This window comes from Hypanus sabinus, chromosome 21 (assembly GCF_030144855.1).
Source record: "Hypanus sabinus isolate sHypSab1 chromosome 21, sHypSab1.hap1, whole genome shotgun sequence".
In the NCBI taxonomy this organism is placed as follows: domain Eukaryota; kingdom Metazoa; phylum Chordata; class Chondrichthyes; order Myliobatiformes; family Dasyatidae; genus Hypanus; species Hypanus sabinus.
In genome coordinates, this window is record NC_082726.1 from 13,870,515 (window position 1) to 13,891,020 (window position 20,506).

The 20,506-nt window shown below is 38.4% G+C and overlaps 1 protein-coding gene across 1 annotated transcript in view; it reads left to right on the plus strand.

Moving 5' to 3' along the window:
* The window catches only part of rab8b (RAB8B, member RAS oncogene family), a 70,971-nt gene that overhangs the window by 32,159 nt on the left and 18,306 nt on the right, over window positions 1-20,506 (plus strand). The window contains exon 2 of the mRNA XM_059945996.1: window positions 18,177-18,237. Coding sequence (XP_059801979.1) covers window positions 18,177-18,237 — 61 coding nt within the window. The remainder of the gene's footprint in view (window positions 1-18,176; window positions 18,238-20,506) is intronic.

Consider the following 20,506-nt stretch of genomic DNA (forward strand, 5'->3'; position numbering starts at 1 on the left):
TGTGGGCATCTTGTGAACAAATAGGTTGCAAGGAAATAGGTGGGGAATGGGATCACTTTTGAGAACCAGCATAATAGTTCTTGAGAAATATTTATCTCCCAAAGACTCTGCAGTTTTTGCATAACTAATCGATGTTTCTTGAAGGAGTATTGCATACACAGTGGATTCTGATTAATTCAGACAGCCGCTTATTTAGGGCAACTCTAAGAGAACAAAAGCTAATCGAGGAAAGTAGCCAGGATTCCCTTTGCTTATTTGCAACATTATACCACTTATTGTGGAACAGTTTCTAACTAGTGTCAATTGTGTGCACTTGTGTGGTCATTACACTACACTGTACTTGAGCGAAGAGTTTTTAAGTACCATCAGTTGTGTGTGTTTGTCTTCAGAAAACAGTGATCTTTGTCACTGGTAGTTAGCAAGAAATGGGCATTAAGATAATTTGGAACTGTTTTGCTCATTGTAAAACATTTCCTTGAGATGCCAGAAAGGGCCAGGAATGAAAATGAAACTATTTCACTACAAGTTAGGAGCTTCGAAGAATTTGAAGGTAATAGCAGTTGAACATTACAATGAAAATGAAAATTTTAAGGATGCAATCATTGAAAGCATTGTATGAAGACTCCATTATCTGCTCTGGATGTCTGCGCTGTTTTTGTTGATTATCAATCAAAACAACACAGCATCAGTAACTATGAGAAACTATTTGATTGTACTGTAGTAGTATTAGTAATATTCTAATCTGTTCTGTATTTCATTTGTACATAAATGATACTCAGTTAAACAGTTTCTCTTTTAAACTATATCCATGAAACTTCGGCTAATTGGGCCAAAAGGTACTGGTCCCGATGTGTATCAATTAACTGGTATTCACTGTATATCGAGACCATAATTTAAATTGTTACTATAGTTGCTTTGTAAGTGAGGGACGTGGACCAATCTTTGCTGAAGCTTGTCAAGTGTCATTTCCACTCTTCAAAAGAGATCCTATTCTAAGGAAGTGCAAAATTCTGTATACTACTGTTCTTGAGGTGTGTAGTACTACTGTTTTCAAAACAAATACGATGCCTAGCTACTTAAATTCTAAATGGGTATAATAGCACACTTGGACATTGAAGTCTGTTAAGATTAGCCATATTCTGTCGCCTTTCTCCCTTCCTTTTCAGTTCCGATGAAGGGTCTCACCTAAATCTTCAACTGTTATTCCTCTACATCGATGCCGCCAGACTTCCTGAGTTCCTCCAGCATTTTGTGTTTATTGCTCTTAATATTAGCCATATGATTTGGGAAATGGCCACAAATTACATTTGGCATGCATTCTGATGCTGTATTTCATTATGTTTATTGTTAGCTGTGAGGCTCAAGAACAGTTTCTACCCACTGGTAAAGGTCAGTTAAATGATTCTACGTAACATTAAAATGGACTCCTGACTTCACAACCTATATCTGATTTTGTACCTTATTGTTCACCTGCACTGCATTTTACATTGTACTACCTCAGTGCACTGTGTAATAATTTGATCTGTATGAACAGTATGCAAGACAAGCTTTTCACTGTATTTTAGACAATAGACAATAGGTGCAGAAGTAGACCATTCGGCCCCTCGAGTCTGCACCGCCATTCTGAGATCATGGCTGATCATTCACTATCAATACCCAGTCCCTGCCTTGTCCCCATATCCCTTGATTCCCTTATCCATCAGATATCTATCCAGCTCCTTCTTGAAAGCATCCAGAGAATTGGCCTCCACCGTCTTCCGAGGCAGTGCATTCCACACCTCCACAACTCTCTGGGAGAAGAAGCTCTTCCTCAACTCTGTTTTAAATAACTGACCTCTTATTCTCAATCCATGCCCTCTGGTACTGGACTCTCCCAACAACTGGAACATATTTCCTGCCTCAATCCTATCAAATCCTTTAATTATCTTAAACGTTTCAATCAGATCCCCTCTCAATCTCAATTCCAGCGTGTACAAGCCCAATCTCTCTGCGTAAGACAGCCCTGCCATCCCAGGAATCAACCTAGTGAATCTACGCTGCTCTTCCTCAATTGCCAGAATGTCCTTCCTTAAACCTGGAGACCAAAACTGTACACAATATTCCAGGTGTGGTCTCACCAGGGCCCTGTACAAATGCAAAAGAATATCCTTGCTCTTGTATTCAATTCCCCTTGTAACAAAGGCCAACATTCCATTTGCCCTCTTCACTGCCTGTTGCACTTGCTCATTCACCTTCATTGACTGGTGAACTAGGACTCCTAGGTCTCTTTGCATTTCTCCCTTACCTAACTCAACACCGTTCAGACAATACTCTGCCCTCTTGTTCCTGCTTCCAAAGTGGATAACTTCACAGTTATTCACATTTATTCACATATTTTGGTACATGTGACGATAATAAACCAATACCAATTGAAAGTTGTGTACAGTTGTACTTACAGCTAATGAATTGCTGTGCAACACATGCTTCTCAACAAATGTGACCAGTCATAAATGTCTCGCTCATGTTAACACTAAACAATCTGTCACTTTTGCGATCTGCTTGGGGATTCAGCAAGGATGTGTGGAGAGTGCCTCTACGACCATCGCTGGGGATGTACACTGTGTTGATTCCTAATGGTGGAATACAAATGCATGGTTGGCTCCATTACTCCACGATGAACACACATGACAAACTCTACCCCATCTAGTCCTTTTACAGTATGGGACTCCCAGTTAATATGTGGAAAGTTAAAATCACCTACAATAACAACCTTATGTTTCTTGTAACAGTCTGCAATCTCTGCACAAATGTCTTCTTCTGAATCCTTAGGATTATTGGGTGTCCATAATATAGCCCTATTAACATGATCAGACCTTTCTTGTTTCTCCGTTCCACCCATAACACCTCACTACTCGAGTTCTCCAGTCTGTCCTGACACAGCACTGCTGTGACATTTTCCTTGACTAGTAATACCAATTTAATGCCTTCCCCTTTAATCCCTTCTGCTGTGTCATGTCTAAAACAACAGAACCCTGGAATATTAAGCTGCCAGTCCTACTCCTCCTGCAACCAAGTCTCACTCGTGACTACAACATCTAACTCCAGGTGTTGATCCATGTCCTGAGCTCAACCATCATCATTTGCTGTCTATCCCAGTCACATTCAGAACTGAGCTGAGCCATTACAGGGGGCAGGTGAGATTCATCCACATTGATTAGTCCAGAATAAGGCTGAACAGTTAAGTATTTCCCTCCCTGAAGGCTATTAGTAAAATGGGTGTTGCTTTCTTAGCAATGATGTTTTCATTTTCACCATTATTGATGCCAGCTTTTCAATACAGAATTATTTAATTGAATTTAAATTCCTAAGTAGCCATAATAGATTTCAACTTCATGTCCCTAGAGCAATACCCTTCTTGGATACTAATCTATTCAATTGATTACTGTTGCTATATTCAAAGATAATGTTTCAATTTTAAATTCCCATGTTAACTATCTTGGAGAGTTATGAATTTTAGACATTGGCAATTTCAAATAGCAATGTAACAAATGTAGGTCATAAATTTGTCTAAATGACATTGTACAAAAGTGATTTATGTACCTTACTTAAACTCCCTGTATTAATTGAAAATCATATAATTACCCAGGCTGATAATTCTAGAGGAGACCTTTGGCACTTTGGACATTGTGGAATCAGTCAAGAACACATCTAGTTATTAAGCACTAGGAAAACAAAAATGTGCATGTGCTCCATTCTGCAAAATTCCAGTGTGAAAGATGTACATTATAATTGAGAGTTCACTCGGGCGATAAATAGAAACCACCTTGGTTTTGCTGGTCCTACCCACAGATGGAATTCTCTACCTGTTGTCAGTCTACAAAATTAACATCCTCAGAGAGGGCAAAAGCCACTTGGAACAAACCTTCATTTCCTCTCTCCTTAATGCATTGAATTACCAGTAAAATGATTCCTTATGTCAGTTACAACCATATTTTATTGTGTAATGAATCTGTTTTTTTTTAAAGTTATATTTTGCAAGTTTGAAAATGTTCCTCACTCAGTTTCATTTTGTTTTCCTATGGCTATCTTGTATACTACCACCTTAACCTTTCAGTAATAATAGGGATTCTATTAATCCTATATTTGTGTTGTTGTCATTTTAAAGATCAGCTATCCTTGCAGTGCACCACTCTGTGGAATGATGCTTTCTGACCAGAACTCTTGACGTCTAGCAGGTTGATTGCATTTGCCTTCACAGTTCCAAAGTTCAAAATAAATTTATTATCGAAGTACATATTTGTCACGTTATACAACGCTGAGATTCATTTTCTTGTGGACATACTCATAAATCCATAATAGAATAATAACCATAAAAGAATCAATAAAATACTTGTACCAACTTGGGCATTCAGCCAGTGTGCAAAAGGCACAAACTGCAAATACAAAAAAATGTAATAATAATAAATAAACAACACATTATTTCAACACATTAATTTGCACATTATATTCTTTATCAATATTTGGAACTGGGAAGGTGATTTAAAAAACTTTTGTTTTAGGCTGCAGGGAGGGTAGGGGAAGGATGGATAGAACTAAAGGAATATCTCTGCATGAGGCCAGAATTGCTGGCATGATCCACCTGTTTACAGAGTCATCTATTTATGATGGTAAACAGAAAGGGATGTGTTGATGTGAAATGCAGACCAGAAGCATTGAAACCAAAAGAAGAATGTTGGACATGCTAGCAGCTCAGTCAGTGAAGCATAAGAGTAAAAAATTGAATAAGTATTACAGGTGGATAACATTAAATCCCTATAATAAGGAAATGATAACACGTTTGATTACAAAAGTGTACAAAATGGATGGAAATTGGCAGGTGGTGATGTCCCACCAGGCTCTCTGTTTGTGGTGGTAGTTTGGGAGTTTCTCAGCCTCGATGAATAGCTGCAATATAAGATGTTTCACATCACAGAAATTATTCTTAGCTATTTCCTTTATGAATGATGCTTGCCTTCATCGTTTCCTGTTTTTGGGTTGTCTTCGGTGCATCTCAATTTATTTTAACTGAACCAGATTGAGTTGCAGCATCCAGGCCTGAAAAGAGAATGGACCCAGCTGTGTTCATTGCATGTTGTTCTTGAGTCTTTACAGAAAGGATCTCATGTCCATCAGCTGTCCAAAACTTTAAAAGTACATAATTTCTATCTAACTTTTTTCTGTAATCAGTGAACACTGGCTTGTTGGCCAGAAATAATAATTGGGAATTTAAAAAACTATTGAAGCAACACTGTCTGGCACTATGGTGTCTATTTATAACACTGTACGTTCGTCCTAATGTCCAGCCATCATGGGGCCATCCCTCCAACCTTGGTGTTTCCGCAGTCCCGGATAGCAACAGAAAGTAAAGCTTGCTTGAGTACTGCTCAAGCTATCTTCTGACAACTCCCTGCTGAGAAACAGTGGAGAAAAATATAAAAATCTATATAAATTCACATAATGGACATCAGCTGAAAATATTTGTATATTTTTTGTATATTTTTGGGGAAAAAATTGCATGTTTAAAAAGTAGGTTAGTAAATTAATTCAATTAAATGGGACCATATTAGATATGCTGGCTATTAACATGATTGGCTGGCCATTGAGATAGAATATAATTGTCCCAAAAGCTGTATGCAATAGAATGTTCTTGCACTTGACAACTTGCAGGGTGCAGAACAAGATACCTACATCTTCAGTGTCTATATTCGCACACTGTGGAAGTTCACATGCTTCAGGAGTGTTCTCAGCAGAACTTCTAACTATCCATGAGTCAAGAATGTGCCATTAAACATTGAGGACTTGGTATACAACCCTGCCAGGATTGGGTAAGGGTTCAGTTCCAGGGAATGGAATATGTGTCAGAACATCTGCTTTCTACAGTAACATATTTTATTGCCGTACTTACACTAGCTATAATTTTATCTTATTCAATAGGCATCCTAACAATACCCATAATTAAATTAATAGAATTTATACTGCATCAAGTCTTTAGTTAATGAAACAGCGAGCTTAGACAATGCTTTAAAGATGTATGGGAGAACTTGTGTAAAGTCTTATTTCCTGAAGTCATTTGTAATTTTAGAAGCTCCTGTAGTCTGAAGCAATGAATATGGAAAGTGGAATAGAATCAGTTAGGAGAAAGGAAGTACTGGGGAAATGCAAGTTGTATAAAAAGTTAGCAGATCTCCTTGACATAGCTTTGTACCCTTATGGTTACTGAAATAGCTATTGTGTTAGCAGAGTCTTCCAACATTTGAAAGTTCTTGGATCATCCCAATAGATTGGACAGCAATAAATGAAAATGGCTAAATAAAAGTAACTAGGTGTTATAATCCAAATAAGAGCATCATACTGGAAGAACTCAGCAAATTCAATAGCATCTGTGGAAAGACGCATCCAGTTTCCTATCTGGGATACTTCACCTTGTAATATTGTTCTTCAAGAATAGATAGGAGAAAAAAAATGTGAAATTATCTGCCAATTAGGTTGACAGGTAAGAGCTGCAAAAATCCTATCTATTTAAAATCGTGAAGTGATTAGGTATTGGATTAATGAAAAGAAAATCACATTTGACTAATGCTTTTTGAGGACCAAAGTAACAGAATAAAGGGAACCAGTGATGTGGTATAGATGGATGCTCAAAAGTAATTTAGTAAACTGATAGTAAAAACTGCTGAGAGGATCAGTAGAGTCTCCCTTCAGCACCCCCCACCCCCATGACATTTACTGGAAGCATTGTAGATGAAGAGCGTTGTTGAAGACCCCCACCACTGATTCCCCCCCAATAATTTCTTTGACCCACTACCATCAGGAAAGATGTACAGAAACATCAGGACCACGACTGCCAGACTAGATAGCCGTTTCTTCCCTCAGACTGAGACTAATGGATGCCCTGCACTACATGCATTTTTAATATGTTATTAATGTGGTAATATTTTGTTTTATGTGCCATGTGTGATGTGTTTTGGTGCACAGCGGTCCATCATTTGATTGTGTACAGTCAGATGAGAATAATCTTGACATGAATTTGTGAAGATAACACACCAGCTGTTACAAAAGAAAGGGCTCGTGTTTAGGATGAGTTCCTTAGTGTGGATAGCAGTACTGGTGTGATGACATATGGACTGGAACTGGGTCTTGGACCTTATGCGATCAGTGTTACTGACTTCATTCAAAACAGTGTATGAAATAAACTGAAAAGGACATAGTTTGCTTGGAAGGGAGAATAGATTAACAGGTTAGTTAATGGGTACAAGGATGGCAAATGGAATATCTGTGGCAGATAAGTATGAAGTATCTTTTGGCAAAACTAGTAAAGCTGACAGTTTTGGACATTGATTCATGCAATACAGGTACAGGCTACAATTGGAGAACAGAAGGATGTTGGCCTTTGTTGTTGTAATAAGCTACATGGATAAGAGTAAGAAGTTGTTGCAAGTGTGTAGGATCTTGATTTGATCTGTAGTACTGTGTGCTTTTTAAAACTTACTATAATAAGAACTTATTTACCTTGGAGTTTACATGGAGGGGTGGAGCTTAGAGGGATATACAGGAAATTGGAACTATCTAGATGGACATTGTGGTCAGCATGGACTTGTTGGGCTGAAGGGCTTGTTTTCATGCTGTATTGCTCTGTCTCTCTAAAGGAGAGAAGCTTTAATGCATTTAGACTTTTTGACTCGCTCATTATCCTGCTTCACTGAAGGAAATTGATACCAAAAGGCTAAGGAGCTGACACTTGTTTCTTCTATTTCTTCCTACTTTTACTTCTCCCTTGATCTTTCTGTTCAACTTTGCATCTAGTTATCTCAGCAAAGCCATGTTGCACTGCAGCTCCCAATGGGAGCTTTACAAGGGGAGAGAGAGGGCGGGGGGGGGGGGGGGGTAAGTGTTGAGCCCAGAGAGGGAGTGGGTGGTGTTGGACCAGATCCAGAAACAGTGCTGAAAGGATATATTGAGAGCAGAGGAGTGGAACTGACTTGAGCTGACTGGAAGGGACAATTGCAGCAACAACAGCAAGTTTTAACCTGACGACACAGCAATCAAATATCATTTGAAGATTTCTTGACAAATGTTTTCTACAGCTTAGTTGCAGCACATTCTATTTTTATACTAAATAATAATATGGCAGTATGCTGTGTTCGTTTTGTAGAGGTATTGGAAGTGAAAATGTCATTGTTTGTATCTAAAGGAAGTGGTTAGTTGCACTGATGTCCTGAGTTAATTGTCAGAGTCTACCACTTCCTGTACTACCCTACACCGTACTGCATCCTGTCATCCAATTTAGCTCTGCTCTTTGTAGGTTTGTACTTCATCCAAATTGCATGTTCATTAGAGTTGAGTACTGACAGTTGCAGCTTTCAGTTGAAAGTTAAAAGTGCAGTTAAAATTGAACAAGACATGTTGCTGTAGTTTCTGTTACGGCTATAGTTGCAATAACATTTTGCTTACTGGTTAAATGCTACTCACTTGGCAACGTACCAAAGTATCTCCTATCTCTAATGTCACTAACATACTTGATTTGAAACTAAATTATTATAAAAGAGGGAAGGGAGTTGCACTACTAATCAGGGTCAATATCACATCTGCACGAACGGGAGACATAAGTCACTGAGACAGTTAATTTGGGTACAACTCAGGAATCGGAAAGTGTCATCACACTAAATGGATTACACTATGGGCCACTGGGATGTTGAACAGATATGTAAACAGATTATATTTTGTGTGTGTGCGCACGCGCGCACACACACACACACACCCCCACTCTATCTTGTGCAATTTTAACTTTCTTAATATACACTGGGACCTTCTTAGTACAAGGGGTTTAGATGGGGCACAATTTGTTAAGTGTATCCAGGAGGGTTTATTAAATCAATATGTGGACAGTCCAACGAGAGGAGGGGCTATATTGGAAATGGTATTGTGTAATGAGCCTGTCCAGATACTGACCCTTCAGTGGCCGAGCAGCTAGGGAGTAGTGACCACAACTCCTTAACTTTCAGGATAGCTGTATGTAACCCTCTCACCGTAGGCTTGTAATGAGTTAGCTGCTGCTGTGAATTCTACCTAACAGCAACATAACTCGACAATGTATGGGGAATAATGAATAATCATAATGGGGAATAATCTATTTTCAATAAATAAACACGTCTAGGGTAAATATGATTCAAGTGAATACAATAATAAAAGTTTGAATGTTCCTTTAAGGGAAAGCAGTATTGATACTTGTATGAATTTTGACACCCGTCAAAATTTACTGTTCACTAGGAAGCAATAATTTAAATCACACCAGTATCAACTCAGACCAAAATTATATTGACAAAATATATAAATATTAGTCTGTAATGCACACATAGTCGTTGGAACACATTGTTGTGTAATCAATTTGTTCACTTTGTTTACTCATGGTACTGAAACCGTTTTGTCTGAAAACCAAGTCCAAGCGAGACTTAAATATCCACGTCATATCCAAGGAAAAAGGCTTTGCGCTTTCTCCAATGGCATGTGCTAACTAAAAGTTATCTGCACCTTCCTGTGAGACCATTGTCTGCATGAGAATTTTCCAACAGCGGTATCTGTCCTTCCAAATGGGTTCTCTGAGCATTTCACCATGTTCTTCTGTTACGTTCATTGTTTGTTTCCATTTTCCTTTCTCCTCCCTCCTCCTTCAATACCACGCTCTCTCAAGAAAATGGCTGCCCATTCTTTTTTCCACACTCTTGATAGAATGTCCCCAAGGCATATCCTATTGGCTAATTCAACAAGTCTGACAATCAACTGAATTTTATTTTAAATAGCAAAAGTGACATACAGGTTCCCCCCCCCCCTTACGAATGTTCGCTTTATGTCACTTCGCTTTTACAAAAGACTTGCATTAGTAACCTGTTTTTGCATTACAAAGAGGATTTTCACTTTTACGAAAATTTTTCCCATATAAGTTAATGGTTCTTCACTTTACGCCATTTCAGCTTCAGAAAGGTTTCACCGGAACGCTCTACCTTTGTAAAGGGGGGGGGGGGGGAGAGACACCTGTACTCGATTGTATAATGTAATTAAAGGAAAACGTATTTGAGAAAACCGGCAGAAAATAAAATGCCCAACAGAATAAAATAATGCATGCTCTTAAACCAGGGTATTACATATAGATAAGTGGAGGTTTGGTCCTTGCAAGAGAGTTCTAAATTGGGCTAGGGCAAATTGCAAGGGCATTAGACAGGAACTAAGAAGAGTTAATTGGAATACCTTTTTCTGGCATGTCCGCATCAGACGCATGGAGGGTGTTAAAATCAACTGCACAGAGTACAGGAAAGGTACATTCCTGTTAGAAGGAAGGACAAAGATGGAAAGATGAGCAAACCTTGGATGTCCAGAGAGATGATGAATTTACTCAAGAAGAAAATGGAAAAGTATGGAAAGCTTTGTAGGTTAGGATCAAACTGAGCACCTGCATAAAGGTACCAAAAATTCACTAAAGGGGATTAGAAAAGCCAAGAGGGCCATGAAAAAGTCTTTGGCAAGGATTAAGGTGAATCCCAAGGTTAACGAGTAAGAGGGTAGAACCAATTGAGGATTGGGGGTGGGGTGGGGGGGGAACATTTGCTTGGATGCAGAGAATGTGAGTGAAGTACTTAATGAGTACTTTGCTTCGGTATTCACTGAGGGGAAGTACATAGAGGACCAGGAGATCAGTGCTGAATGTATAAATATATTGAGGTCAAAGAGGAGGAAGAGTTGGGCCTCCTAATAAGGTAGGTAAATCCCCAGGGCCTGATGAGATTTACCACAGATAATTGAGAGAGACTATGTTGCTGGGGCATTGATCTTTATCTTCTCTAGGCACAGCCAAGGTCCTAGAGGACTGGTGAGTGGCTAATGTTGTACCTCTGTTTAAGAAGGGAACAAGTGAAAAACCTGGAAACAATAGACCAGTGAGTCTCATCTCAGTTGTAGAGAAATTGCTGGAGAAAATTCTTAGGGATAGGGTATATCAGCATTTGGAAACCCATGGCCTAATTAGAGCCAACATGACTTTGTGCGGGGCAGGTCATGTTTTACCAATTTGGTTGAATTCTTTGACAAGGTAACGAGAAAGATTAATGAAGGTAGAGCAATGGATGTTGTCAGCATGGATTTTAGCAAGGGGTTTGACAAAGTCTGTAATGGGAAGCTAATCCAGAAGATCCAGGTCCGCAGTGAATTAGCTGCATGGATTCAGAAATGGCTTGCGAGTAGAAGACGGTAGTGATTGAATGGATTTATTCCAGCTGGAGGTTGTAATTAGTGGTGTTCTGTAAGGATCTGTGCTGGGACCTGTGCTGTTTGTGATGTACATAAATGGCCTGGATGAAAATGTAGCTGGGAGGGTGAGTAAGTTTGCAGATGATACCAAGATTGGTGGAATTGTGGATAGTGTAGATGACTGGCAAAGGTTACAGCGCAATATAGACCAGTTGCTGATATGGGCAGAAAAATGACAGATGGAGTTTAACCCAGAAAATAATGTTAGGTGTTGCTCCTTGGTAGGGTAAATGCAAGGAGACAGTACATTGTTATGGGCAAGATCCTTAACAGTGTTGCTGAGCAGAGAGGTCTTGGGATCCAAGTTCATATCTCCTTTAATGTGGCTACACAGGTGACAGGGTGGTTAAGAAGGTATGTGGAATATTTTTATTAGTCAAGGCATTGAGTTCAAAAGTCAAAAGGTTATGTTGCAACTTTATAAAACTCTGGTTAGGTCACATCTGATGTATTGCATACAGTTCTGGATACAGATATAGCCCCGCTATAGGAAGGATGTAAGGCTTTGGAGAGGGTGCAGAAGATGTTTACCAGGATGCCTCGTTGTTTAGAGGGGCATGTGTTCTCATGAAAGGCTGGATAAACTTGGGTTTTTTAACTTTGAAGCAGCAGAGACTGAGGGGAGATCTGACAGAGGGTTACAAGATTGAGCTAGATCGAGTGGACAAGTATCTTTTTCCCAGGGTTGACATGTCTAATACCAGAGGGCATGCATTGGTTCAAAGGGGATGTGAGGAGTAAGTTTTTTTTTACTTAGTGGTGGGTGCCTGGGATGCACTTGTCTGGTATGGTGGTAGAGGCAATTACGTTAGAGGCTTTTAAGAGACCTTTAGAATGGCAAATAAGTGTGAGGAAAATGGAGGGATATTGACATTGTGTAGGTAGGGCGGTTTAGTTTTTGGGGAATTTTTGATTTGTAGCTGGTTCACACAACATTGTGGGCCAAAGGGCCTTGCCTCTGCTGTACTGTTCTATGTTCTCTCAAAATTGAATGTAATATTTGCATATGAACTAGATTTACAATTTCATAGCAGGGTTCTGTTTGGAACAGTGTAACACAATAAATCTAGTTCCTCACCTACATTCTTACTAGTTTTGATGGAGAATAACAGTGCTCAGCTCCATCACATACCACTTTTCCTGATTTCAGCATTTGCAATCTAAATTGTCAGACTGTTTGATGTATAGCACTGAATGAGCAGAAACTTCCTTCAACTACTTACTGACAACATCACGAGCTATTCCCTAGTCACTGATTCCATCCTCACCTCTGTCATCCTGTCTGAAAGGGAACCAAATTATTAGCAATCTCAGTAGCAAATTTAAATTTGAGATGAACTTTGGCCCAAAAGTGCTACCACAGAATCCACCACTTCACAAATCTAATTTTGTTAAACTAATTCATGCCATTTATTACCACCTGGGCTTGAATATATCACCTGTCTTTCTGAAAGACCTATCTTGTTTGTAAACTTGCTTTCCAAAACTACTGCGAATGCTTGAACCACCTTGCCTTTTTATCATCATCCCCTGCACAATCTCGCAGACCAAGCAACACACTCACCTTGTTTTCACATTCTACTCGCTGTGCTCCCAGACCTCACAGCACATATCCCTACCGTCTCCCATGGCTTCACCCTTCACTTCTCTCTGCTGTGAAACTCTTGATAGCAGTACCCTTGGTCTAATCCTCAAATTTAATTATTCAACGGCAGATGTACTTCAAACCATGCAGATCCTGATCTTTAGGATTTCATCACAAAAGTATTTGATATTTTTGTGAAGCATTTCATAGTTTGCTGCAATTGCAGTTTAAATGTATGATGGCAAATGAATGGGATTTGTAATAAAGTAGAAATGTTTCTGCCAGAGGGTTTTCAAAATGCTTTTCATTCTAATATTCCTGGCTTTATTACAAGTGAAGGTGACATCTCCCTCTCTAGAAGTTCATTCTTTGTTTCTACCCCTTTCCAAAAAATTCCTGGCCTCTATCCTTGTGAATAAGAAAAAGAAATATGATAGCAAATATGTTTCATAATGTATACTGTAAATACAGATGGGACCTACTTCAGTTAGACTTGAATACCCTTTAGTTTTAAATGCATTAGGTTGGTTAAAGATAATACATTGGATAGAAATGAAAATTAGCTTTAGTCCTTCTTTGGATTGCCTAGCAGAGGGCTGTCAAAAAGATATTTAAATACTATTACTCTGAAATTCTACCTAGTAGATCCATAAAATAGAATCAGTATTCCTGTGGTATCAAATTTGTTTGGGGGGTCTTAACAGTAAAAAATGTACTTCTCTGACAGTATCCTGAACTGCAGCCTTATCGGGTTGTCTCCAGAAACATCAAGGTTGTAGTATTGAGTGACTTCAACTTCCGTAATGTAGATTGTGTAAGTTATTCAGTGAAAAGAGGGTTAGATGGTGTGGCATGGTTTTGTGCATCCAAGAAATTCTTTGAACAGTATATGGATAGTCTGACTAGAGGAGGAGCCTATACTAAACCTTGTTTTGGGAATGAGCCTGGTTGGATGATTAACCTTTAGGAAACAAAGATCATAATTCCTTAAGTTTTAAGATAACTATGATTAAGTATGGACTCTTTTATGAAAGTATTAATCTAGGGGAGGGCAAATTACAAGAGTATTAGACAGGAGCTAGGAAGAGAACCCAGACAAACATTGCTCCAGCAGAGACCACTATCCAGCAGCCTTGGTTCATCAAACCTATTGCTAACAGTAACCTGTGATTACCTGTTGGGTTGATTGAAATATAAACTGGACCATTGATTGATCTTGAAATGAAAGGTTCCACATAAAGCCTGAAAAATTGGAGTTATTGGATTTCTTTACTTTTTTGAGATTCTGCCATTCCAGATTTAGTTCAGACATTGAATAACATTGTGTCACATGACTTTATTTCTGTTAGCTTGAGGCAGTGGAGTACATCTTTTCCTCAGCTGTAAGAATAAATGATTTGAGTTTGCATACAGAAGTGACGGTGAATTAACCTGCTATTGAAACAGTAAAACCTGGGCTGTGACCTTTTATTGTGAGGAAATGATGTGGCAGTCTCTGTGACAAGCTATAGCTGATCATCTTGGGTTGTGAAAGACTTGAGAGCACAGAGTAGCTTCTCATTCCAGATCAGCTGACAGTCAGAAGCTTACTAGAGACTTTGTTCTAGCTGTCTGTAAGCATTTGTTACAGGAATAGCTTTTTACAACTTGTCCCTTGTAAAGCAGCAATCATTTCTGTAAATCATTGTGCTCGTGAAATGGTTTGCCACCAATTCCGATATGAGATTGCGTGTAGTATAAGAAATCCATCACATGTAATTACATTAGCATTAATAGTATAAACTTAAAGCAGTTTAAATGTGGATAACCTCACTGAAATGTTGCTGTGAAAATCCAAATTAAATTGTAGTCTTTAAATTGAATAACACTATACATTCAGGCTTTGATTTTTTTTTAATTTGAACTCATTTAATTTACAAAGCTACTAATTTGATCAGCTTTTATGTGCCGCTTTCCTTTTTCATTTACAGGGCATTTCACTTTCAGTGCTCCATCTAAAGGGACAAAGGTCCTCTACCCTAAAACCCTGAAGGTATAGTTGGCCATTCCGCCATTAAGTCTTCACTATTCAATCATGTCTGATTGTTTTTCCATCTTGTTCTCCTGCTCGCTCCCTAAAACTCTTCAACCCTTTACCAATCAAGAACCTATTAATCTCTGCCTTTAAAATATACACCTAATGACTTTGCCTTCATAGCCCTCTGTGCAACAAAATACACAGATTCTCCATCACTTCCCAAAGAAATATATCCTTAACCCAGTTTTAAAGGGACATGTCTTTATTCTGAGCCTTGTGCCCTTGGATCCTAAACACTCTTACTAATGGAAACAACATCTGCACATCCACTGTATTCAGGCCTTTCAGTATTTGGTAGGTTTCAATGAAATACTCCTCATATGGGATCATTTTTGTGCACCTCCCCCTGTTCTCTCCAAGGCCAGCACTACTATACCTGGACACGGAGCCCAAAGCTACCTACTTGTCCCTCTGTCTTTGTATCATCTGTAAACTTGGCCACAATAATATCTATTCCTTCTTCCAGATCATTATAAAGTGGAAATATGTGTGGTCCTAACATCATCCAAAATTCTACTAGTCACCTGCAGTCATCCTGAACAGGACCCCTTTATCCCCACTCTATCTTTTGTCAATCATCTTATTTTCTATCCATGCTGGTATCTTGTCTCTGATAGCATGAACTCATTGTTTTTAGCAGCCTTGTGTGCAGCTAATTGTCAGAATCTTTCTGATAATTTCCACTAACTCTGCTTAATCAAATCTGCTTGTTACTGACTCAAAGAATTATAACAATTTTGCCAGATATCTCCCTTAGTGAAATCATGTTGATTTCACCCAGTTTTATCATTTTCCTCCTAATCTCTCCACACAAGTACAATTACCAGTTCTAGTCAGCTGGCATTGTAGAAAATAGGACACTAATATGGTGATTTAAGGTAAAGAACTGTTAGGTTATTTATATAAAAAATAGAGACTATAAATGGTAGTATAAGTGTGTTTGACATGAAAAGCAGAAGATGCTGAAAATGCTCAGTCAGGCAGGGACTGAGGGAAGAGAAGCAATTGATTTTTTTTTTAATCCATGACCTTTCCATTAAACTAGAATAGTTGATGGTAAAAGTTGAAACACTAAACTACAAGAACGGGAGTGAGGGGAAAGCAAAGTGCTGCCTTCTCCATCTGTCTCATCTGAGTAAAGATCTCTGAACCTGGAAATTAGATGCAGAAATTGGTCACTTAGTCCATTGAGTCTGCTGCACAATTTAATGTTTAGAACTGAGACAAAATGTATTTCCATCTACTTGCAATGACCTTCTACTCCATTATTGGTAATCTGAGTACTACATTAAAAATATTCAAAGACCCTGCTTCCACCATGCATGCGAAATGATACTCTGAGACAAAGAATTGTGCTTTATCTCTCTGACGTGGTAACCCTTTAGATTCTCCCAAAACCTGAAATGTCCACCCTGTCAGCTCCCCTCATGACCAAGTCACCTCTGATTCTTCTAAACTCCAGCAAATGCAAACCAATCCTGTACAGTCTTCCTGAAATGATAACCCATTCTTTATAAGCATTAGTCCATTAAACCTTTTCTGAACTACTTCCAATGCATTATACCTTAAATGAGACTAATAATGTACATAATACTCAAGATGTGATCTCACCAAGGCCTAATTTAAGTTAGGCATATTCTTTTAACTTTTGTTTTTTGTTCTCTCAGCAAAATGAAAGCAAGCTGAATACTATTTATGTAAGTGATACTGTAGCTTCTGCAAATCTTGAGCAACACTCACAAAATGCTAGAGGAACCCAGCAAGTCAGGCAGCAGCTATGCAGGGGAATAAACAGCTGCCATTCTGGGCCAAGGCTAATCAGGACCTTTCATCCCAATAAAGAGCTTCAGCTGCTGCTGATTTGAGCTGCAGTATTTTTTGTGAATATTACTTAATTACCTGATATGAGCCTTCTATGAATCGTGTACTAGGGCACACAAGTACTTCTGCATCCTTAAGCTCAGCAATCTCTCATTTTGATGTTTTTGCATCTTCTGCTTAATGAAGAATTTCACACTTTTCAAAATGTGTCCAGGTACTCACTGTACCTTCCTTGTGTTATCAGAACATTTAGCAGTTATCCCTTTGGTGCCTCTTTGAACTCCTTTGTGAAAGCAAGAGTGATTAAATAGGGGTGAAAATGCAGGGTGACTGGGCATGGTAATATAACTAAATTGGTGAAGGTGTAATGCAGGAAACTTTACTACTGTTGATGCTAGAGATCTGAAATAAAAATACTACAAATGTTCAAGGAAATATTTGAATGCAGTATTGAATCCAGAAGCCTAGTTGGAAGATCAGGTGCAGTTTGTTAGCGTTTCATTAAGGTTCAGGGACAGATTTATTGTTAGTGACATTAACATGAAATTTGTTTTTTTGTGTTAGCAGTATTGTGTAAGACATAAAATCTATAAGTTACAAAAATAGTGTGAAAACAAAATGAAGTAATGTTTATAGACTTCAGAAATCTGATAGCAAAAGTTGTTCCTAAATCCTTGATTGTGGGTTTTCAGGCTTCTGTACCTCCACCCCAGTGGTAGGAATGTGAAGAGGGCATGTCCTGATAGTGAGGGTCCTTAATGGTGGATACAGCCTTCTTGAGGCACCACCTCTTGATGTCCTCAGTGGAAGGTGGGGAGGGTAATGCCTGCGATGGACCCATTGACAAGTGAGACTGGAAATTAAATGGAGGAATAGTGATAAGCACCTGACTGCTCAGAATTATGTTTGAGTGATGGTATTGTGCAAAGCAGTCATCTCAATCTGCTTTTGGCCTCTCCAGTGTAGAAGGAACAATATATTTGTCATAAGTACTACTTACTGTGCGAGCATCCTGTAAGCAAAGAACATGACATAAGTGTATGACATAAATAAATTTGAATCTGGAGCTCACATTGCGAAAGTGAAATATACTGGAAAATTCAAGTATACTAGGATTTTTTTCAATCAGTTTGCTTTGCAATATGAATATTTATGTAATTACTAAATAATCATTACTGGTTATTTAAGTAGACCCACTGAGATTTCATTAACACTGACTTGCTAAGTATGGTAAAATGAGTCATGGTTTCTGAGCAAGTCACACCAGTTTGCAAGAAAATCTAGTGTGAAGTGATTCTGTTTGATCAATGTGAGATGAGTCAAAATGTATAAATTTTATTTTATTTTTCCAATTCATTTGGCACTTCAATTTTGCAGGAATTGATTTCAAAATACGAACAGTAGAACTAGATGGGAAGAAAATCAAGCTCCAGATATGGTAAGTATTAATGATTGATTGAATGAATGTAATGTTTGTTCAGTTAAAATGGAGCAGTTACTGGTCTAAATGTGATAACGGATTTGGGCTAGATATGTTACAAACAAGAAAATGCTCATTAATAAACAACATCTATGGGGGAAAAAAATTTAACATTTCAGATCAATGGTCTTTCATAGCTCTTGAGATTGCAACCAAACTGGAATTCCTCAACTTAAATTCCAGCAAGAATGAAAATTTAATGCAAATTAGCTAAATCATGCAAATTTGGTTGTAAAAGTACTAATTTTAATCAGGAATATAGTGTTGGTTTGATCTTCTGCACAATTATCTATTTCAAGAATACCCTCCTTGATGCTAGTGTCCACCGTGTGTCCCGTCTGGCTCCACAGGGAATCCTGTAAATGCCAGCCATCCTGAGTTGCAGGTCATCTTTGACTGCATAAACTGCATTTGAGCTTCCTTATGGGTTTGTGGATGGTATTAATGCAGTATTTCTTCAAGAACCTGGCGATCCTTCCAGAAACTGGAAATATAGAGAAGATGGGTGGTAGCGATGGGATCCTTCTCGTTAGGTTTCCTGGTTTTTCCATCAGCCCTTTGAAGGGCCCAATTGATTTCCTTCACCTTATAGTCAATCATTGTTTGTAATCATATTGCTACTTTGTAGAGCATCTCCGGGTCGTTTTTGCATAGAAAATGAGTCCTATCATTAACTCAGGCTACATCTATCTAGTTTTAGCAGTTGCAGACTGTCTCTCTTTCTCTATGCTAAATGTACTCATCTTTGCTTTATCTGTACATAATACTTAAAACGTTTTGAAAAACCAAATGTTTATAACACTTACTGCATAAATATTTCAAAGATTTTTAGATGTGTCGATCATGACTTAATTTTAGAATTTTGCTGACTGATCATAGCTAGCATTTCTATAAAGTCTTTGGTTTAGTGCCCTCAGAAGGAGACTTGTAGAGTGAGACAAAAACAAGACTGATTTGCAGTTTTTATGGAGAAATAAATTCACTTCTTTGATTCAGCTGGAAAGACCGTTGTGTCAAGTTACCAAATTAGAAGTAGATTTCTTCACACTGCTCCTAATCTTTGAGAATCAGAGGGAGAGCAGCCCTTAAGTTGGAGAAGCAAAACTGTGGATGATTTAAGTGGTTAATCCATGAAAGTGAAACTTTTAACAGTATTCCATGATTGAGTTCAAAAGACCTGAATTCTGCATCCTAGTGATCTGAGGTAAATGGTTGAAATTATTTTGTAGAATGCTGAGAAGTCTAATAACTGAAACATGTCACCACCATATGAATTAATTCTAGATTAATTAGCTGGACATGCAATATATCCTGTACTAGTGAGTATCTTTTCAAAAATGTTTTTAAACATTTTCCACGATTGTGCCAATACAAACTTGCTGTAGAGTACAACACAAAAATAAATTAGATCTGTGGAATGGTTTTAACTAAACTTTCCCAGATATTTAGCACATGCTAATCTGTAGAAATGCTTTTAAGATGTAGGAGTAAAGTGAAATGTCACAGTTAAGTGATCAGTCAAGGAATAATGGGTTTAGTCTGTAGGGTGAGTACCGTAGATTCCGGACTACAGAGCGCACCTGATTAAAAGCCGCACGCTCTAATTTTAGAAAGAAAATCAATTTTGTACTTGTACAGGCCGCACCGGATTTTAAGCCGCAGGTGTCCCACGTTGTAATATGAGATATTTACACAGAAAGATATTACACGTGAGGATTTTTTAACTTTTAATTAAATCCGTATGGTAACATAAACAAATACATATTGCAAATGCTTTTTTTCGAACAGTGCCTGTAACACAGCTACTTTTAAATATACATACGTATCGGTAACACACAAATTACGTTGCGTATACTTTTTTACTGAACAGTGCACGAACAACATTCCAATATCTCCTAATGACTGGTAAAAAAAATATATATACTGCAGCCTACCAGGAAAAGTTATTGATCGCCTTCTTCATCTTCCTCCTGCGCACTAAAACCATCAAAGTCCTTCAGTGTCCGAATTGAATAAAACCTCAGGATCTCGTCACTCACTTCAGTCTCTTCGTTGTCGCTCTCACTTGAGCGCACGCGGTCCTCTTCATCACGCAGCAGTCCAGCCTTTCGAAACACGCTGGTGATGGTGGATGTTGTGACACAGCTCCATGCATTTAGGATCCACTGGCAGACTTGAGTTAAAGATGCTCTTCGCATGCGTCCTGTTTTGGTAAAGGATTTCTCGC